The sequence below is a fragment of the Pongo pygmaeus genome, chromosome 8 (genome assembly GCF_028885625.2).
Source record: "Pongo pygmaeus isolate AG05252 chromosome 8, NHGRI_mPonPyg2-v2.0_pri, whole genome shotgun sequence".
NCBI lineage: Eukaryota > Metazoa > Chordata > Mammalia > Primates > Hominidae > Pongo > Pongo pygmaeus.
Window position 1 is genome coordinate 101838487 of NC_072381.2, and position 21236 is coordinate 101859722.

Below are 21236 nucleotides of genomic sequence, written 5' to 3' on the forward strand. Positions count from 1 at the left end.
TTCTCTTACAAAACTGTAACCTTTATTTGTTGATCCAACAGTATGTTAACCACTTTTACCCCATCCCCACTTTACACGGTACACCAACCTGAACAGATTTTGTGCCGCAATTTCATTCAAAGGGTTTGTCATTCACTTTATGATTGTGCTGGATAATCCAGATATAAGCAAGTCTGGAGATTTTAAAATATGGGTCCCCTGTATGAGAGTAGCATAGTTTATAGTATACTTTTAAAAATGGCATTCAGTAATTTTGCCTTTTGAACAGAAAGATATCTTCAAATTGCAAACACATCTATTTCCACAGAACAATTTGGTCAGGAAATTTTATTTGAACATTCTAAAGCAATAATGCTTTAGATGTTACTTAAGTGTCCCAGACAGGATTAACAAAATTAAATGTCTCTAAATTACAAATTTGGCTCCTGTAGGAGTCTCAGAAAATAAACAGAAGAAAACAACCCCCCTCCCAAAAGAAGTATGACACACACATTTTGAAGAAACCCCAATGTTTCATGCAATGGTAGGCAAGATGTAAAAGGCCACCCAAATCACACATTTCTACACCAATCATCATAAGAAAAAAGTACTCCATAGTCGATCTGTACATCCAAATGCATTTGGGAATCTATACCTACGTTACATTATTTAATGTTATATACATTTATTACCCACCCCCCTTGTTTTTAATAATTTCTTATGTAAAACCTTCATTCAAACCCAAAAGATGTAAGACTAACTTGGGGGGAGAAAAGATAATCACTTTAGACATTCAGTTAAAATGTAGTTTATCTAAATCTCAAAATGTTTAATAAAAACAAGTATCTTCTCCATTTAACACTTTGCTTTCTAACTGTACAGTAAATTGCATTGTAGAGAGTACACTTCTGTCTTCAAACTGTATCTTCTTTGGATGGAATTAAGATGTAACTGTATAGTTTTAAGATAAATAAATGGGAAGTTGGTCCAACTAAGATGACAGCAGATATATTACATGCAGGATTTAATATTTTCTAATTCTCTCTTTTAAAAAAAAGGATGCAGTTGGATTGGGGAAAAAAAAAAGTCAAAAAAGAACCCAGATTCAATATATAAAAATGTCCCACAATAGGTCGACAATGGCAGTAAAAATAACAGGAAAAAAGTAATCTTTCTGGAACATCATTTTTCAATAACATAGAAACACTAAGTGCCAGGAAGATTCCTATTCATGTAATTTTAGCATCCAAGTTTCCCTCTATTTATTTTATTGGAACAAATGCTTTAAATAAACTATTTGTCCTCTTCACTGAAGAGAGCTGGTCTATTTCATCTTTAATGAGCTAGTTTTTGGGAAGATTAGCCATGTACTGTAGTAATGCCTACTGCATAAAATCCAAGCATTTGCTGTGAACAGTTGGAGAAAGCAGTCAGGAAGAACCTAGGATCAATGGAAATAGATGTTACTTTAAGCCATCGACGAAAGAGAGACCCACAAAGTACCCAGTGTGTTAAAGCCCAAATCTCTTCTTGCGTTTGTTTGTTTTTGCTGTGCAAGTTCCACCCCTATGAAAAAGAAATTGATCCGAAGTTCCAGGTTTTCTTGGGTCTCTAGTCAATTTTCACATTAGTATAGATTTTTCGGACAAAGGCACTTGTTCCCATGTAACCAATCGCTCCTGCAAAGATAAAATAAGATGTTCTGAAACAAATACATACAGAGCAGTATCCATCATTTAAAATCAGTAAATACTCTATGCTCTGGAAAGTTATTCTTTTTCAAAGAAAATATCTTTATGTTAGTATTCTCTCTGAACTTACTAAAACTGTATCATTTGCTCTGCAAATCACCTGATACCATAATACACTGAGTCTGACCATCATACGCCAAGTCTAATCAAGTAGCAATTATTTCTTGTATAATCAGTAACTACAGAATTAAAATACATCTCTTATAAAGCAAGAATAATTTGATAATGGCAAAAGGTTGTTAAATCAAAAAACATGCCTTCTTTGATTTGAAGATATATCATTCTAGGTCATTAAAGTAAAAATCAATATATCTTCCCAAAATCCAATAGATAAATAGTAAGAAGTGACTGAAAATTCTCTTAAGGAAGGACAGGGAACCATGTCCCAATAGCAGTTGAAGCTCTAGAGAAGAGGCATTTTCCAACAGCTTCTTTTTTAAGTTGTAGAAGCTGTGTAGTTGGTAGTAGGGATGACATATTTGCGGGAATAGATAGGACAGAGAGGTAAGTGGGTCAGAAGTTTTGAAATGCTGTTTTTTAACAATTAGCCTCAACCAGAGCTTAAAACACCAGAAATCAGGGATGTTTGTTTTGTTAAATAAAATATTTATCTCCTGTGTCTAAAAGAGTGCCTGGCATATAAGATACTTGGTAAATATTTGTTGAATGAATGAATGAACTGGATGGTTCTTTATTGCAAATATAGGTTGGTGCAAAAGTATTTGCAGCTTTACAACTACTTTTGTACCAACCTACTAAGGGTTCTTTAGGACAATGCAGTTGGTTATTGAACTGTCAGAGAAAAAATCTCCATTGGTCTTAGGAATTTATGATGTCACCCAATATTATTGAAAGCTTAAAAGAAAACCTTCCATTAATTAATAATAGTAAGTGCACACATAAATGCCTAATTAGTCACCCTTGAACCAATCTTTTAGTGAATCTTTTATTCACTAAACTGGTGAATGAAAGGCAAGAATCAAGCATCTCTCCTGTTTCTCCTATATATGAACTATACCCCAAGGCTACCAACTGGTTGATGAAAGGAAGGTTATCCTTATGGAAGTATTCCAGCTAACAAATATAAAAGGAACAATAGAATTAGAATATTATAACCACTAATGAATTATCTGAGCTAGGCAATAACTATCAATGGCTGCTAACTTCACAAAGTAATAGAACCAGAAATTATGTGCTTCCCTGATAAAAGCTTACACACCACCTGTTAAACATTCTTGGACAAGTATTCTTGAGTATGATCAAGCCTACAGATCTAACTACCACTTGAAGAAATTTTAAATGACACTTCAGCAATATGATCAGCAAAATCCAGAGTGTGGAAAATTCTACAGAAATTGTTTAAGTTTTAAAAATAAATTGCAAGTGAGAGAGAGAATATCTATAGATTAAAAGAGCCTTAAGAGACATTTTAGCCAAGCAATGCATGAATCTTAATTGATCTCAAAGCAAACAAACTATATTTAAAAAGAAGTCATTACAAGTGTGGTAAATCTGAACACTAACTGAATTATTGCATCATATTAAGAGATTACATTTATCTTTCAGGGAGAGACATATACTGAAATATTTACAGTTGAAATGACATAAGGTCTAAGATTCATGTCAGAATAAAAGGGGGGATACAAAGTGGGAATATAAATAAAACAAGATAGGCCATGAGTTGATAATTACTGACACTGGGTGTTAGTACATGGGGACTCACTATATATAGTATTGTCCCTATTTTTGTATATATTTGAAAGTTTCCCTTTATTAAACATTAAAATACAAAAAACCAAAGTGACAAAGCAATACTATTTCCACTTATTTTTGCAATGACTAGTCATTTCTTTTATAATAGGACATAACAATATTACATTTTAAAATATTGATAATGCATTTTAGAATAGTTACAATACAATTCTTTACAGGATAAGAGAAAAATCATTCAATTTTGTGAAAATACACCTGAATCCTTACGACATGAAAAGATGTATAAAATTTTAATTAGCGTCAAAAATTTTAATGGTATAATACTAGTCCAATAACCAAATCCAATTTTCCAAATGTACAAAACATTGTTCCCCTTTGAGCAGAAATATGCTTAAAATCAAAACAGTATCAACCTAGAGAATCATTTTTCCTAATCTTATGAGTACCTCAAGAATAAACTTACAAGGGCACGACTTTATAAAAAGAGAATACTGAATATGCCCTCTAGAAAAGTAAATATCTTAGGAATAATAGAGGTGCACTTTTAAACTTAATTCCTCAAAACAAAAATGCTATGCTCATAATATCCCACCTTAATGTAGTCATTTTTTCCTACATTAAAAAAATCAACAAGTATTTTTGTTTTAATATTTGTTTTGTTTTAAATTTGTTTTACTGACTTAAGCATTTTAGCAACATAAATTGATGGATATATATAATTTTTGTATTATGATGACATTCTAATGAGTTCCAGTCTAAACAGTTTCTCCCCACCTGTCCCTGAAAAACGAAGCACTGAAGGCATATAAACCCATTAAAGAATAAATGCTGGGACATTGCCAGAACAGCAGGGAACTGTAAATGTGCCAAGATTTTCAGGCAGCAAGATGAAATTTCAGCAGGAAAAGCACTCAAAAAATTTAGCTAGATTCATTCCATTTTCTTTGTAAATGTCAAGATGTTACCTCTCTGGGTCTTCCTAAGATCACATATAGAAAAAGTCAAGTCAAGAAAAATTTTTTTAACACTCTGCATAATCGATTCTATACCTCACTGAATGCTGGTGATAATCAAGAAAAATCTCAGATAAAATAAAGAGGAGTCCAGTGAACAATACTCTGAAGAAAGGATGGCAAATAATACTGAAGGAACCTTCTGACTGCCCAAGAATAGGGACGTTTCCACCTGACACAATGTAGTTTTAACCTTCAGTCCCTCTCATCTTTCCCTCAAAGTTGGTTACTAATTATCACAGGGAATGGCTATCACAGCAGCTATAAATAAACATGTGACTATAACATAGAGAATGATCTTTCCTTGTGGAATGTTTCACTACTTTACAGACAATCTCATTTGTGTGTGCACACACACGTGATCACATACATAGTGTATATGAACTGAACAGGCTCTTTTGATGGAGAAACAAAGCAATCTTGGTACCCCAAAGGTGTCCATAAATGTCACACCAAGACCTAGCTTTTAATAAGATTACCATATCTTATATATATCTTATATAGCCAAAGGTGGAATTATCAAATACACACATACATACATAAATAGCCAATGGCAAGTAACAGAAAAAGGAGGAAAATTATCCACTCTCTGAAAATGTTTCTACCATGATTAGTCCCGCAGCCTTACATCATTCCTACAAAGTGACTAAGGGATCAGTCTCATTTATCAAGTAAAACGCATCATTCCTACAAAGTAATTAAGGGACCAGTCTCATTTATCAAGTAAAACACTGAACCCGAAAAAAAGTGAGTTACTTGTACGAGTTTCCCTTAAGTTACCTCTGCAGGGACTTAGAGTCATAAAGTTGTTCTGAGATGAAAACACAAGGTGTGGAATCCCACAGAGACTGTGCAGAAACACACACAATTCCAGAGCAGAAGGAAGCCCAAGGACTTTCAGCCTTCATCAATAGCAGCAGCAGCTACCCCTCACTGAGCATCTACCAGCCACCTGATGTTTATCCACATTTAATCACTGAATCCTCTTTATAGCCCTATGAGGTAGGTATTATTTCTATTTTGCAAATGAGTAAAGTTGAGGAAGAAAGGTTAAATAATTTGGCCAGAGTAACATGGCTATTAAGTGGGGAATTCACACCCAGAATAGACTGACCCCAAAAGGCCAGCTCTTTCCATATCTCACCATGTAAATGGCTATCCTTACTACCTAATAACAGTCCCAGCACTACACTTAACACTATTCCTCACAACCACTCTGAAAAGATATGCCCATTTTACAGATAAAAATGAGACTTAGAAAGGTTAATGTGACCTCCATGGCCACAAAAAAAACTGAGCAACAGCATGGACATTTATTCCAGTGCTTTCAGGCTCTCATGCTTATGCCTTTCCCATTTATCATACTGTTTCCAAAAGTTCTTTATTTTCTAGCTATTTCACACATTCTAGAGACTCTATCATATGGTGAAAACTATTACCTCTTCCTTTTAATAGATAATTATGATAGATCCATAAATAGTGGTTTTATCCCCACTTTACAAAAGCTTAGAGAGCTTGGGGAACTAGATCAAGGTGGAAAGCATACATATGGTACAGCTAGAACTTAAGACCAGTCTGTAGATACCCAAGTATGCAATCATAACAAGTAAACTGTGCTGTCTCCTAGGTGTCTCCTGGTTTCTCCAAGAATAGGCTGAGAAGTTTCCAAACAGCAATCATTCAGGCAACACCTTAACATGCCTACATCATGATCTTCCATTGAACCTAAGCTTTAAAAATTGCCAATTCTCAAGCCAGGCACAGTGGCATGTGCCTGTAGTCCCAGCTAGTTCAGAAGCTGAGTCTCTAAAAACAATAAATAAAATGAAAAAGCCAATTCTCAACATGAATGAAAAACTGTGATATGAAATTTTGTGCTACACAGAATTACTAGAATTTCTATAAAAATAGAAATTAATAAGGTAATAAATTATGTTGTGGGGGAGAGTCAAAAGGACTGAAATCAGACTCGGGTTTATTTTGGTGTTTCTGATCAAACAACAGATAAAATTTCTTAATTTCCAATTACTGTATTTTTCTGATTTAGAGAAACTCAGATTTACTCATGATGTTCAAAGAATTTCAAAACTTACCACACATTATCCCCAAGGCTGTGCTAAATACTGCCATATATCCAAAGTAAAATGATGTTTGAAATAAGCCATACATCCTGAAATAAAACAAAATATATATAGGATATCCATTTTTACTTTCAACATGAGGTCTTAAATATTAGTATTTAAAGGACAAATTTAGTTTCCTAAATAAAAGGTGAAAAAATGTCTCCACTTACTTTGTTTTGAAAAAATAGTAGTAAAAGGAATACATGTAAACATAGATTGCAGTTGATGCAGCAGAGAGAAAACTTGTCCATTGCCTGGTGGGGGGAGGGGGAGAGAAGATAAATCTCTTTTGAATGAATGGCACTAAAACAAAGATTTTAAAGCAAAGAATTTAATAAAACATCCTTTAAAGTCCTTTAAAACTTATTTAAAAAACAAACGCATAGACATGGTATTTAAATTTATCAACAAGGAGAACATCTAAGAATTAGAAAGCTCAATCTTGAATTTTGTCAGATTCCTTATTACCAGTGACCATAAATACACCATTTCCTTTTTCATATCTAAGTTTCCTTGTGTTTAGAATGGAGCAATGCTTCTCATAAAACTCTTTTCATATCAAGCACTTTGTAAAAAATATTTCTAAACAGTACTCCATTAATACATTAAAAATTTGATATTGTTTTTTCTCTAAAATATGTATCATTTTTATAACTGGAAAAAAATCCCTATGCTATTTTAAGTAACAACATTTCTATACAGCTCTTTACTCCACTTGATAGATTTCAAAGGAAATCTTATTTTAAAATATTATGGTTCCCCAAATTTCTTTCCACAAATAGGTACTTACCACCTGTAATCTTCTGCATTTAGTAGAAAATATGTGCACACAATAGTCACACAGACAGTCACAATGCACAGGATAACCAGCACCAGCATCATGAAGCCATAGACATAATAGATCTTATATGCCCAGAAAGACGTGAAGATGAAATACCTAAGTAAATGCAATAAAGACACAGGTTTCCAGTCTTTATTCTTAAAGCTCACTCTGCTCTTCCTAAGTCTCACATTTTAGTTCTCATTTTTTTTCACTTAATGACTTTCTTTCAAGTATCTTCCAACAGTTTCTCTTACCATGTCTTCATCAATTAAATCCACTAGAATTCTCTCAAAAAATATTTTCTTGAATAATCTTTGAAAAACTGATTCTTCAGTAGGGCATTCACCTCTACACAAACTGAATAAAACAGAAGCTTAAAGAAGTATAATGTAGAAAAGAACAAATGAAAATAGCTAAAAAATCCGTATTTGTATCCATATTGTTTTGTAGATACAACACAATTCAAGCAATGTAGTTTGTATTTTATTAAATAGAAAATAAAATACTCTATTAAATAGAAAAATAAATTAGAGCAATAATGTATAAAATTAGGAAAAGCAGGCCTAAAGAAGATTCACACTGTCTTCAGAGGACAGCAAGGGAAAAGGCTTTAAGATTTTTAATTAAGAAAAAGATCTTTCACTCTAATCCATTATCAAGTCATCATCAAATTACAACAGAGCCTTTCAGCCTCTTTTCTTTTTCTTGTTGCCCAAGCTGGAGTGCAGTGACACAATCTCAGCTCACTCAACCTCCACCTCCCAGGTTCAACAGATTCTCCTGCCTCTGCCTCCTGAGTAGCTGGGAATACAGGCACGCACGACCACGCCCAGCTAATTTTTTGTATTTTTAGTAGAGACGGGGTTTCGTCATGTTGGCTAGGCTGGTCTCGAACTCCTGACCTCAGGTGATCCACTCACCTCGACCTCCCCATCATTCATTCTTTCAACAAATATTTACAGAGCCCCTATCATGCATCAGGAAAGCAGTGAGAACAGAACAGTAAAGACAACAAAGTCTCTACCCTCAAGAAGATTACTAGCTGGTTGGGAAACACCAGTAAAGACCATGATACACTGTGATATGTGCTACACGAATGCACATAAAGAGCATCTTCCCACTGTAGCTGAATGGGGCTTTATGGGGGAAGAAGAATCAGATAAGGAATGCGGAGGGTAAAGGGAGCTAGAAGAATGTTCCAGGTATGCCAGGCATGGTGACTCACGCCTGTAATCCTAGCACTTTGGGAGGCTGAGGCAGACAGATCACCTGAGGTCGGACGGATCACCTGAGTTCGAGACCAGCTTGACCAACATCATGAAACCCCGTCTCTACTAAAAATACAAAATTAGCTGGGCGTGGTGGCGCATGCCTATAATCCCAGCTACTCGGGAGGCTAAGGCAGCATAATCGCTTGAACCTGGGAGGCGGAGGCGGAGGCTGCGGAGAGCCGAGATAGTGCCACTACACTCCAGCCTGCGCAACAAGCAAAACTCCGTCTCAAAAAAAAAAGAACGTTCCAGGTACAGGAGCAGCAAAAGCAAAGGTGAGCAAATAAAGGGAATCCACTGCATTTTGAAAAACTAAAAGTAATTCACTATGGCTAACGCTTTAAATGAAGGGGAAAGTACTAAGAAATGAAGTTGGAGAAGTGAACAGGGCCAGTTCTTATGCTATAAAGACCCTTAATGGCCATGTTATGGTGTTGGGACCTCACCTCAATTAAAATAAGAAGTGTTAAGCAAAGAAACGACATGACACCTTAAAAAGACCACTTTGGCTAACAAATGGGTAGGAGAATGGGTTTGAAGGTGGACAAAACAGAAGATAAGTTGAAGAAACAGCAGAGAAGTTATCCAGTGGAACACAGTGCCTGGAGAAGCACGAAGACATGTGGTTCAGAAGTACTGGGGACAGGGGTAGAAGGGAAAAAGAAGTCACAGGTCAAGTCTGGATGAAGGCACAAAGCATTGTCAGACTGGAACTAAAGAAGAAGTTCCTGAACTGACTTTAATAAACCACGAGTTACAGAGACACACACTCCAACTCCTAAGGCACTTATGCCCATAGCATATGCAGAGCTGGTAAGTGACAACCAAGAGTTGGTCCATATCTATTTATGTCAGTTGTACCTGTTAGTACCATTAGACTAAACTGACTAAATTAAATGTTACATAAACCAATAAACATCAGAGTAAAAAGGATGTGTGGTTACTATAAAAACTATGTTGAATGCTTTGGAAAAATTCGATAAAGTGAGTCCCTTTAAAAAGTTATAAAATTCGATGTGATTGAGATGGCTATAGACTGGGGGACAAATGTACAAATCTAGAAGGATTCTGCACTTAGAATGCTTCAGATAGGACTTTATGTTCTTGCTTCACTTTAAAAAGGCTGGAAAACACAGGATCTGTACTACGAATGTCAAAGGAAAAAAATGAAAAAATTCCAATGAAAAAAAAGACCAAGGCTCTATATTAAAAAAAAAAAAAAAAAAATCAGTGAAGGACGTACATTTACTTGTCTTAAAATAAAATACTATGTATGTATCTTTTAAAATAATTATCTTACATGAGCCAACTTTTTCAATTAACCAACTACCAAATCCAATTACGTCTGTTAAGGAGACTCCTACCATACAGGAGACAATCAGCAGTGGGGCATCTGGAAACATGTAAGGCTATTTTAAGTTGTCACAATGACTGGTGTTTAGTGGACAGGAGCCAAGAGTGTATAGCTGCAATACCTGAGAAAGTCCCATACGGTGAACTTTCTTGCCTAAAATAACCAGAGCATTCCCATCAGGGGGCATGGGGACACAGACTAAGAAAAGAAAGGCTTTTTTATTTTGCAATGGTGACAAAGGATGCAGATGTAAAGCACAGTAAGTGGCACAAGGTGGCATACCTCTTATCTCTAAATACATACACACTTCCTAGCACTCCTGCAGGCCTCTATGGAAGGAACCTAGGAAATGACTATGCATCAAAAGATGTCAGGGCCTAGACGGACTAGTAGGTAATGGTTTACCTAGTTCCCTAGATCCTCAGAAATAGAAATATTTTTAAAATACAATAAAAACCAGGAATTCCTTAAATCATGCATATGATCAAAGGCTGGTCTACCATTCTTTAACACATAGTTTTGATTTCTAAGATTTCCTCTTAGGTGAGGGAGGTCTAGAATACAATACAAAAAGGTATAAACATCACTTGAATATTTAAGAACACAGCCAACAGCTACCTTTATATAGCCTATTCCCTTTCTGGAATCATGGAATTAACAGACTATTAGATGTTCTCCCAACTGATGACTTTACATGTTCCCTAACTCCTAAATTGTCTTACTATAATCAAATCCCTCAAAACATAAATACATTATCAAAACTTACATTTCAATAAAGATTGAACCAAAAGGTAAAATTCCACCCAGGCAAACAATAACCGCAGGCTCCATGAACCTGGAAAATATAAAAATTAACAGTAAACTTCTAGTATGATTTCCATATTATATCAACACTGATAACAGAAAGCAGGTACTTGACACTTAAAAAATCATCTCTAAAGGATAGAAACAAACCAGTAAAATGAAAAGCCAAAACCCAAAGAGGCACAATACATAGGTGGGACTTCAAATTAGCCATAGGTTATAATCAATATTCTTTCTGCATTAAAGACTGAGACAAGTATATGAAGAACACAAATTACTGACACTGGCAGAACTTGAAAAAGTCTCTAAGTATTCCCTCTGGTTCTACTAGACTCCCATAACTTCTTAGAAATCTACAGGCATTTATTCACAAAAAGCCAAAGGGAAAGAAATGAAGAGTCTAGAGACCTCCATTTGAAATAATGTTTCCCAAATTGTGGCCTTGCCATCTCTTTGCTCACTCTCTCCTTGGTTCTATAATTCGTTTTCCTACAAATTATACAATTAAGGTATTATGAGTTCTCATTTATAATGGCACCAAAGAAATAAGAAACAAAATTGAAACTTCATTCATTCATTCCACAAACATTTACTGACTGTAATTGGTAATTCCCCACCTGGATGCCTTCTCTTGTCTCTTATTTCTCTCCTGAAAGCATTGGCTCAAATGTTCTCCCTTTAAAACCTTTGCTCAGTCTCCCAGGAAGAGGTGGGTCCTTCTCCCATTCTTCCACTGCCTCTTGAAAATACCTCCACCACAGTACTTACCACGCTATACTGTAACTGTCCAATTCCAAATACGTGTGTGTACATATATATAAAAAACCTCACTAGATTATAAACCCTGGCAGGCAGAAGCTATTCATCTAGGTATTTCCAGTGCCTAGCACAATACCTGGCACAAAAAAGATCCTAAACTAATAACTATGAAATTAACAAACTAAAAAACTGAGAAGAAAATTGTAAAATTTGAGAGATTGAAAAAAAAACTTAAAAATCATTTAATGTAGTCTTCTTACTTTACAGGAAGCCAAGACCTCACAGAGGTTAAAACTGATCTGCCCAAGGTGACATAGTCAATGAGAGGTAGATCTAGTATTCAGATTTAGGTTCCCAGGATTATACTCCCCAAAACAGAGGCACACACAAGCCTTCCTATACCTAATTGCAACGCATCTCTGGTGAGGAAGCTCTCACCAGACCTCTCCTTCACTGGCCCTAGTGACTTAGAGGAACTTTTGTGACTTCTGACTATGCTTTTCCTTTAAACTTACCCTTCCCAGTAAGGATATTGATGGGTCCTAACATACTGATTTACAAAAAAAAAATTACTTTAAAAAATAAACTACAGGCCGGACGCGGTGGCTCACACCTGTAATCCCAGCACTTTGGGAGGCCAAGGTGGGCAGATCACGAGGTTAGGAGATCGAGACCATCCTGGCTAACACGGTGAAATCCCGTCTGTACTAAAAATACAAAAAATTAGCCAGGCGTGGTGGCGGGCACCTGTAGTCCCAGTTACTCGGGAGGCTGAGGTGGAAGAATGACGTGAATCCAGGAGGTGGAGCTTGCAGTGAGCCGAGATCACACCACTGCACTCCAGCCTGGGCCAGAGTGAGACCCCATCTCAAATAAATAAATATATATATATAAAAATAAATAAAATAATAAACTACAAAAGTTCTAACCAAAGTCTCTCATAAGCACCAATCTAAGGAAAGAAAAGAATATGACCATTTCAAACTATAGGGGCTATTTTATTCATCCTCCATTTCTATAAATGTCTACATGCCTCCATGTCTAGAAAGGACAGAACAAAATTATCACCTATTTGTATAAGCACCTGAATATGCTGTACTTATAATCTGGTAAAATATCTAGGGACAGAGACTTTATATATATATCTCCGTTATTATAAAAATGTAGAGTCTACTTACTATACAACTGTTCCTATAAACAGGGAATGTAATAAATGTACACTAAATTGTACAGTACTAAAATATCTGGAAAGATAGTAAATATTTCAGATTCTGCATGTGATAGCAACTCTGACATTACTGATGTGCCAGCTCTGATGTTGTACTATAAAAGCAGCCACAGAGAATACGTAAACAAATGGGCATGGCTGAGTTCCAACAAAACTTTATAGATAAAAACAGGCAGCAGGCCAGATCTGGCCTGCAGGATTAGTAAAACTGCAGCTTTAGTTCACACCCACCTCTACACCATAGGAAAGCATTTGACTCAACTGTAAATGGCACGATATTCAGAAAGTGGAATAAGGGTATAATTTATTATTACTCTTAACAATGCAGGTTAAAGGAAATAGTAAAATGAACTTCTTAGGCTCAAACTTAAGATTGTCATTCTCATAAATACATACCAATTCTAAAGTTACATGTACACAACAGCCTTAAGAACTTATATATTGTGTGAAACAATCGCATAAGATTTAGCATTCTCTTTACCATTTTTTCTCCGGTATAGGACGAGGCACAGCATTGACACGACAAGGAAAGTTGGGCTGACCTGACAGATTTCGGCCAAGTATTGTACCAACAAGATTTAGAGGAAGAATAACAAAAAAACAGATGCAACAAACGGCCACCTGTAAATTAAATAAAAATGTGTGATTACTCAGAGACCAATAACATTAATATAAACAAATAAAAGAGACACAATTTAAACACAATTTGATCACAAAAGAAAATGTTTAAGTTCAATATGAGCTAAAATTGTGCAAGAAGTACACTAATGAAAACAAAAAGGTGTGCTTTAAAATATTAGAACTAAACTGAAACAAGTTGAACTAGTTCTTATCCAATTTGGTTTTCCATTCTTTCCTATTCTTCCACACTATCTCTGCCACAATCCCTTTTTCTCCTCTTTCACTCTCAGCTGTCATGCTTTTTTAATATATTTATCCATTGTCTTTCATTATTATAACCAACTTACTTATCTGGCTATGCTTTTTGAGCTCATAATATGCACTAAGAGCTTTATATGTGTTATTTCCTTATTTTACAGATGAAGGAAAGGAGACTCAGAGAAGGATAAGTAACTTCCCATAATTGCATAGCTAGTGGAGAGCCAGACCAAAATTTCAACTCAGATCTGCCAGCCTCAAAGCCCACGCTCTTTTCTATTCTACACTACCTTGGAATCCTAATAGAAGCAGATCGCTATCTATGTGTCACTAGTAAAATAGTACAAATATTTTTCTGCCCATTAGTAGTGCAAAGTCTAAAATTATAGAGAAGACCATACGGAGATTCTAGAACCAAAGTGGCCAATTAGAAACATATTTATTTTTGTGACTTTTTTTCTTTATAAAATCAGCTCTTTTCCGGCCAACCATCTAATTAAGATCATTTCACTCTGAACTTCTGTAAAATGGAGTAGAATTGAATCACCTCTAAGATCTCTTTAAATTACACACTTTAGGTTATAATAAATAGAAAGTAAAAGTGAGAGAAAAACTGAATGAAACATGTGAAGACACTGATTGAGAGAAATGAAGAGATATGGGGTAGGAAATCCACAGTGACTGCACAAGAAGGAAAGATCTCTTTGAACCAATATTATTAAAAATTCTTCCTTAGATCCTTTTGTGTGTGTAGATGTGTTTTTAAACAAGCCAAAGGGTATTGTCATCTCCTTTTCAGATAAAACATAAATATGTGAGAGTTACAGAGCTCCATAATACCATTTTAAACATCACACTCAGGAACTCAATTTATCTGTTTCAGTTTAGGCCTAGGCCTATGAATAATATGAATTTATGCTCACATTAAAATACATGAAACGTGAAAAATAAGCAGGTGTTTTTAAGATAGTTTAAGCATTATGTTATGAACTATACATATGTCGTAAATATGGGGAGTGATAAATTCCATCTCAATTTTTGCTTTTACTTTCTTAATAACTACAAGACTCATAAACCTTAACACATTGTAATAAAGACCTATATATTTTTCCCTTAGTTTACCAGAACTCTAATTTCAAATAAGAATTAAAGAGAAAATGAAGAAAACATTCCTATGTTGAATTACATGGTCTAGAAGAATGGTTTTCAAACTGTTTCAAAGAACTCTCAGGTCCTACTGAAGAGCTTCTGGGATTCCACAAGCATTTGATTTGAGTATCCTCTTGAAAATAGTTTCTTTTAAAATACTTTCAACTGTAATAAGATATATATAGATCAAAGGAGTTCTATACCAAGTATCAGTACACTGGAGATATCATAGCCAGGTTAACTTGTTTTCATGCAAATCTCAGAATAAAGTTTCTCCTGCTTATCTCTGTGTATATACTGAACTGAATGAATTTTGTCACTGATTAGGAAGGCTTGTAATGCTATATTGGTCTTTTATTCTATCTCCTTCACCTCATCCCAATTAAGGCCTGCACATATTTGTTCACTAAAAATTGTATAAGCAAAAGTACTACTACAGCACAATGTGTGTGACAGACAATTGAGTGGCAGCTGAAGTGAGGGCACATCTTGCCTTCTGTGCACGTAACAGTCAATAAAGGAACCTACTACAGTCTCAAAAAGACATTATCAATTGCTTAGCATTTGTCAACATTTTCCCTTTTGTTGTCCAACTTTTTAATATATGATAAAAAATGTGAGCAGTTTGTTAGAAATAGTGATTAAGCTGTGAAACCAGTTCCCTACTCCTTTATGTTCAAGTTCTGGATGAAGTTACTTGAAAAATACTCTAAGATTGCAAGGCAAGCTGTTAAAAAAAAAAAAAAAAATTCACATGGAATGAACTCATTTGTGAAGTAAGAATTTTTCTCAATACTGATAACTAAATAAATTGGGTGCTGAAGATAAGTAATAGCTTACTTTATTCATACCCTTGATATTAGATTTGTATTCATCACAACCTTATTGCTCTTATTAAATTTAGAGTGTTAAAAATACTTAATTTGTAAAATACACTAATAAGATCATCCTTGTATCTGTTTTCTGTCTGGGCTTCCACATTATTTTGAAATGAAATTTAGCAGCTAAGAGGGTCTAATATATTGGTGAAAACCCTGGAACTCAAATTAATATGGGGCTCTCCTCTATTCCCCTAGTGACTGTTCAGAGGAGAGTGAAAGCAGGCAGTGGGGAGAAGAAAGATTTACTCCATGTTGAGGGCCTCCCTTATCTACAACAATAACAAGTTAGAATCAAGTACTGCCTATTGGTGCTTAATACCCCAAAGATCTACATACTGATCACATCTTCTCAATCTCAGACATAAACCAATAATTTGGCTATTACTTATTCTATCTTTGCTTCCAGACTGGCCTACAGGCCAATATCTCTCATAAACTTAGATGTAAAAACAAATTTTAGCAAATGTAATCTAACAATATATAAAACAAACAATATATCATGACAAAGTGAAGTTCATCAAATGAATGCAAGACTGATTAAAGATTAGAAAATTAATGCTTTCACCATATTTTCAGAATTAAAAAAGAAAAATCACCGATCATCTCAAAAGATGCAGAAAATGCTGTTCTAAGATCGAACACCTATTCAAAATTAAAAAAAAAAAAAACTTGCAGCAAACTACAAATAGAAGGGAACTTTTAACAAGCTGATGAAAGGTATCTACAAAAAAATTAGCTATTATTTTAATTAACGGCATAAACTAAATGTATTATTTTAATTAACGGCATAAACTAAATGCCTTCCTGCCAAGATTGGTAACAAAGAAAGGATGTCTGCTCTTGACACTTCTATTCAACATTATACTACAGGTTTTAGCCACTGCAATCAGACAACAAAAAGATAACAGACATACAGATCAAAAAAGAGAAGTGAAACTGTTTAAATAATTTGATAATCTATTTTTTTAAATAACACTATGTACCCACAAAAATTAAAAATAAAAAAATTTTTGATCTATGTAAAAAACTAAAGTAAAGCAACTAGAACTAATAAGTGAATTTTGCAGGGTTGTAGGATACAAAGCCAATATCCCAAAAACTGTTTTCCTACATATAGTCAACACTCAAAAATAGGGTGTAAACTGTTCAAGTCCACTTACAAGTGGATTTTCTTCTGCCTCTGCCACCCCTGAGACAGCATCCCTGAGACACCCTTCCTTCTTCTTCCTCAGCCTACTCAATGTGAAGATGATGAAAATGAAAATCTTTACTATGATCCACGTCTACTTAGCAAATACATTTTTCTCTTCCTTATGATTTTTCTCTTTTTAAGAGACAGGGTCTCACTATATTATCCAGGCTGAAATGCAGTGGCTATTCACAGGCACGATCATGGAGCACTACAGCTTCAACTCCTGGGCTTAAGTGATCCTTCTGCCTCAGCCTCCTGAATAACTGGGATTACAGGCACAAACCGCACACCCAGCTAACCTTATGATTTTCTTAATAACATTTTCTTTTCCCCAGCTTACTTTATTGTAAGAATGCAGTATACAATACATAAAACATACAAAATATGTGTTCATCAGTGAGGCTTCCAGTCAACAGTAGGCTTATTTGTAGTTAAGGTTTTGGGGAGATTTTCAGTTGAACGGGCAGGGGGTAGGGGTCAGCACCCCAAACCTCATATTGTTCAAAAGTCAACTGTACTCTCATGTGCCACATAACAATTTTTTTTTTGGTCAATGATGGACCACGTATCTGACGTTGGTCCCGTAAGATTATAAGACTGTATTTTTACTATACCTTTTCTATGTTTACATACACAAACACCACTGTGTTACAATTGCCTACAGTATTCAGTACAATAAGATGCTGTACAGGTCTGTAGCCTTGTAAGATTAGGCTATAACATACAGCCTAGGTGTGTAGGAGGCTATACCATCTAGGTTTGTGTAAGTACACTCTGAGATGTTCACACAATGAAAAAATTGTGTAACAACTCATTTCACAGAACATATCCCTGGCATTAAATGATGCATGACTGTAATAGCAATAAACGATCAGAATTTGAAATTTAAAAATGGCCGGGCATGGTGGCTCATGCCTGTAATCCCAGCACTTTGGGAGGCCAAGGCAGGCGGATCACCTAAGGTCAGGAGTTCAAGGCAAGCCTGGCCAACATGGTGAAAGCCTGTCTCTATAAAAATACAAAAATTAGCTGGGCGTGGTGATGCACACCTGTAATCCTAGCTACTGGGGAGGGTGAGGTAGGAGAATCGCTTGAACCCAAGAGATGGAGGTTGCAGTGAGCCAAGATTGCACCAATGCACTCCAGCCTGGGCAACAGAGCAAGATGCCGCCTCAAAAAAAAAAAAAAAAAAAAAAACAAACCAGAAATCTAAAAAATATCATTCACCAACAGAATAATATGAAATACTGGAGAATAAATTCAACAGAAGATGGACAAAACCTGAACACTAAAATCTATGAAATGTTGCTGAGAAAAACTAAAGATATCTAAATAAGTTAAGAGATATACTCTGCTCATTAATCAAGACTCAATAATTTTAAGATGTCAATTTTTCCCAAATTGTGCTACAGATTCAATGTAATCACAATCAAAACCCCAGAAGACTTTTTATAGAAACTGGCAAGCTGCTTCTAAACTTTATATGGAAATGCAAAGAATATTAGAAAAGCCAAAACAACTTTGAAAAAGAATTGATTTCAGGACTTTACAAAGCTATAGTAATCAAGACAATGTGGTATCAGCATTAAAAACAAGACAAATTGAAATAGAACAAATCAAAATGAAACAAGAGAAAATCCAGCAATAAAAATCCACACATACATGGTAAACTGGTTGTCAACAAAGGTGCTAAGGCAACTCAACAGAGAAAGGATAATCTTTTCAACAAATGGTGCTGGAACAACTGAACAGTCATATATAAAACAAAACAAAACCCCTCTGACCCTTAACTCACACTACATACAAAATTGGCCAAAAATGGATCCTAGACCTAAACTTAAGAGCTAAAACTATAAAATTTCTAGAAGACAACATATAAGGAAAGCTTACTGATGTTTAGTTTGGCAAAAGACTTCTTAAATAAGAACAGAAAAAGTGCAAAGCATAAAAGAAAAAACATACCAATAAATTAGACTTTAAAATTAGTAACTTTGCCCTTCAAAAAATATTCTTTAGATTATGAAAAGACAACCCACAAAATAGGAGTATATACTTACAAAATACATATAAGACAAAGGACTTGTATTTACAATATATAAGAACTCTTATCACTCAATAAGACAATCTATTAAAATAGGCAAAAGATCTGAACATTCATTAAATAAAATATACAGATGGCAAAAAAGCAAATAAAAGATCTTCAACATGATTAGTCATTAGGAAGTGCTAATTAAAACTGAAACACCACTATATACTCACTAGAATAGCTAAAATTAAAAAGACTGACTATATCAAGTGCTGGCAGTGATGTGGAACAACTGGAATTTTCACAGAATGCTGACAGAAATGTAAAATGCCAAAACTATTTTGGAAAAGTTTAGCAGTTTCTTGAAAACTTAAACTACCATATGACCCAGCCATTCCACTCCTAGTTATTTATCCAGGAGAAATGAAAACATAAGTCCATAGAAAGACTTGCACATAAATACCGTAACTTGATTTGCAATAGCAAAAAACTAGTAAATTACTGGGTAAATGGATACATTATGGTATAACCATGCAATTGAATAATATTGGGCAATACAAAGAACAAACTATTCATAAATGCAACATCAGGCCGGGTGTGGTGGCTCGTGCCTGTAAACCCAGCACTTTGGGAGGCCAAGATGGGTGGATCACCCGAGGTCAGGAATTCAAGACCTGCCTGGCCAACATGGTGAAACTGTTTCTACTAAAAATACAAAAATTAGCCAGGCATGGTAGCACTTGCCTGTAGTCCTAGCTACTAGGGAGGCTGAGGCAGGAGGATTGCTTGAACCCCAGGGGCAGAGGTTGCAGTGAGCCGAGACCGCACCACTGTACTCCAGCCTGGGCTACAGAGCAAGACCCAGTCTCAAAAATAAAAATAAAAAAATGCAACATCAATGAATCTCAAAATAATTCTCGTGAGTGAAACAAAAAAGAATATATACTGTATGAGCTATCATTTAAAGGAAATTCGGTAATGCAAATTACACTATGATAAGAGAGATCAGGCTGGTAGTTACCTAAGAATAGGGGAGAGAAAAAAGAAGTAAAGAAAGGATGAATTATAAAGGTATACAACAAAACTTCTGGATGTGACAAACGTCTTTATCTTGAGTGCGGTAATGGTTTCACAAGTGTGTGTGTCTGTGTGTGTATATATATTAAAATTCATCAAATTGTACACTTTAAATTTATGCAATTTATCATATGTTAATTTTACCTCAGTACATCTGTAAACACAAACAATAAAGGAGAAAAACCATACCCGCTGCTCTCAGAATTAAGCTAGGATTCCTTTTGACAGAAAGGAAGAAAAGAAAAATGGCCCAAAAAAAAGAACAAAAACCCATCATCACCACCACCAGCACAACAACAAAGAAAACTAACTACGGGAGAGTCTTGGTTTTCTGTTCTGTAAAATAGGAATAACCACACCACTAGCTCTGCCTATCTCTTTGGGTTCTTCTGAAAACCAGACAAGACAATGCGTGTGAAAATGCTTTGTAAACTACAAAGTGCTACACAAATATATTATTATTGATCCTTATTATAATTCATCTTCTTAGATTTGGCACATCATTTCAGTCAGGTGAGATCTTTTTAGATGCTGCCTTCATTATTTCATATTACTATTTCATTATTTTGTATTACTAGTTTCTTCCCTAGTCTCACATCCCTTTTCAATTGAATCAGCAGAACACCATGTCTCTAAGTTATTAATAATCCTTTGAATAGGTCACAGTCAAGAATATCTGTCACCTTCTACTAAAGGATAGCATGTACATACTATGGCTAATACTTCGATACTCTTATAAGGTAGAACCCACTTTCTTCCTTTCCCTCCTGGAAAAGTAAATTTGCCTGCCCAGTTTTACAGCACCTCTGCTCTCACACAGTTATTCAAACATTACTTAATATGATCTCTCAGTATCTCTGAAAGATCATTTTTATGAGCAACAAGACTTTCAAGCTAAGGCAGCTGGGTACTCCTATACAATCAACTGCCTTGCGTATCTTAGGCTTCACTTCCCTCTTACCAGGGAATCTTTCCTCTTACTTTTCTTGTTTACGGGTTATATTTTATTTGATGAAAAATAAAGAGGAAGAATGGGATGGAGCCATTCTTTTTTTTTTTTACTTTGTTACATCACTGATCCCACATGAGACTTTGATCTTGATATCTTTATAAAATCCTTTTGCTTGCTTTAGCGTTTGTGAACAGCTCACCTTAGATAACGAAGCTTTTCTAACATTAGTTTTATAGATCTTTCTGTCTTTTTTTTTTTTTTT

General features: G+C 35.1%; 1 protein-coding gene across 1 annotated transcript in view; it reads right to left on the bottom strand.

Annotated features, from left to right (window-relative positions):
* TM9SF3 (transmembrane 9 superfamily member 3) overlaps positions 1-21236 on the bottom strand; it is a 69012-nt gene continuing 47776 nt past the window's right edge. The window contains exons 10-15 of the mRNA XM_054503073.2: positions 13300-13439; positions 10794-10862; positions 7370-7516; positions 6750-6833; positions 6550-6626; positions 1-1658 (exon numbers count right to left, since the gene is read on the bottom strand). Coding sequence (XP_054359048.1) covers positions 1591-1658; positions 6550-6626; positions 6750-6833; positions 7370-7516; positions 10794-10862; positions 13300-13439 — 585 coding nt within the window. The 3' untranslated portion in view covers positions 1-1590. The remainder of the gene's footprint in view (positions 1659-6549; positions 6627-6749; positions 6834-7369; positions 7517-10793; positions 10863-13299; positions 13440-21236) is intronic.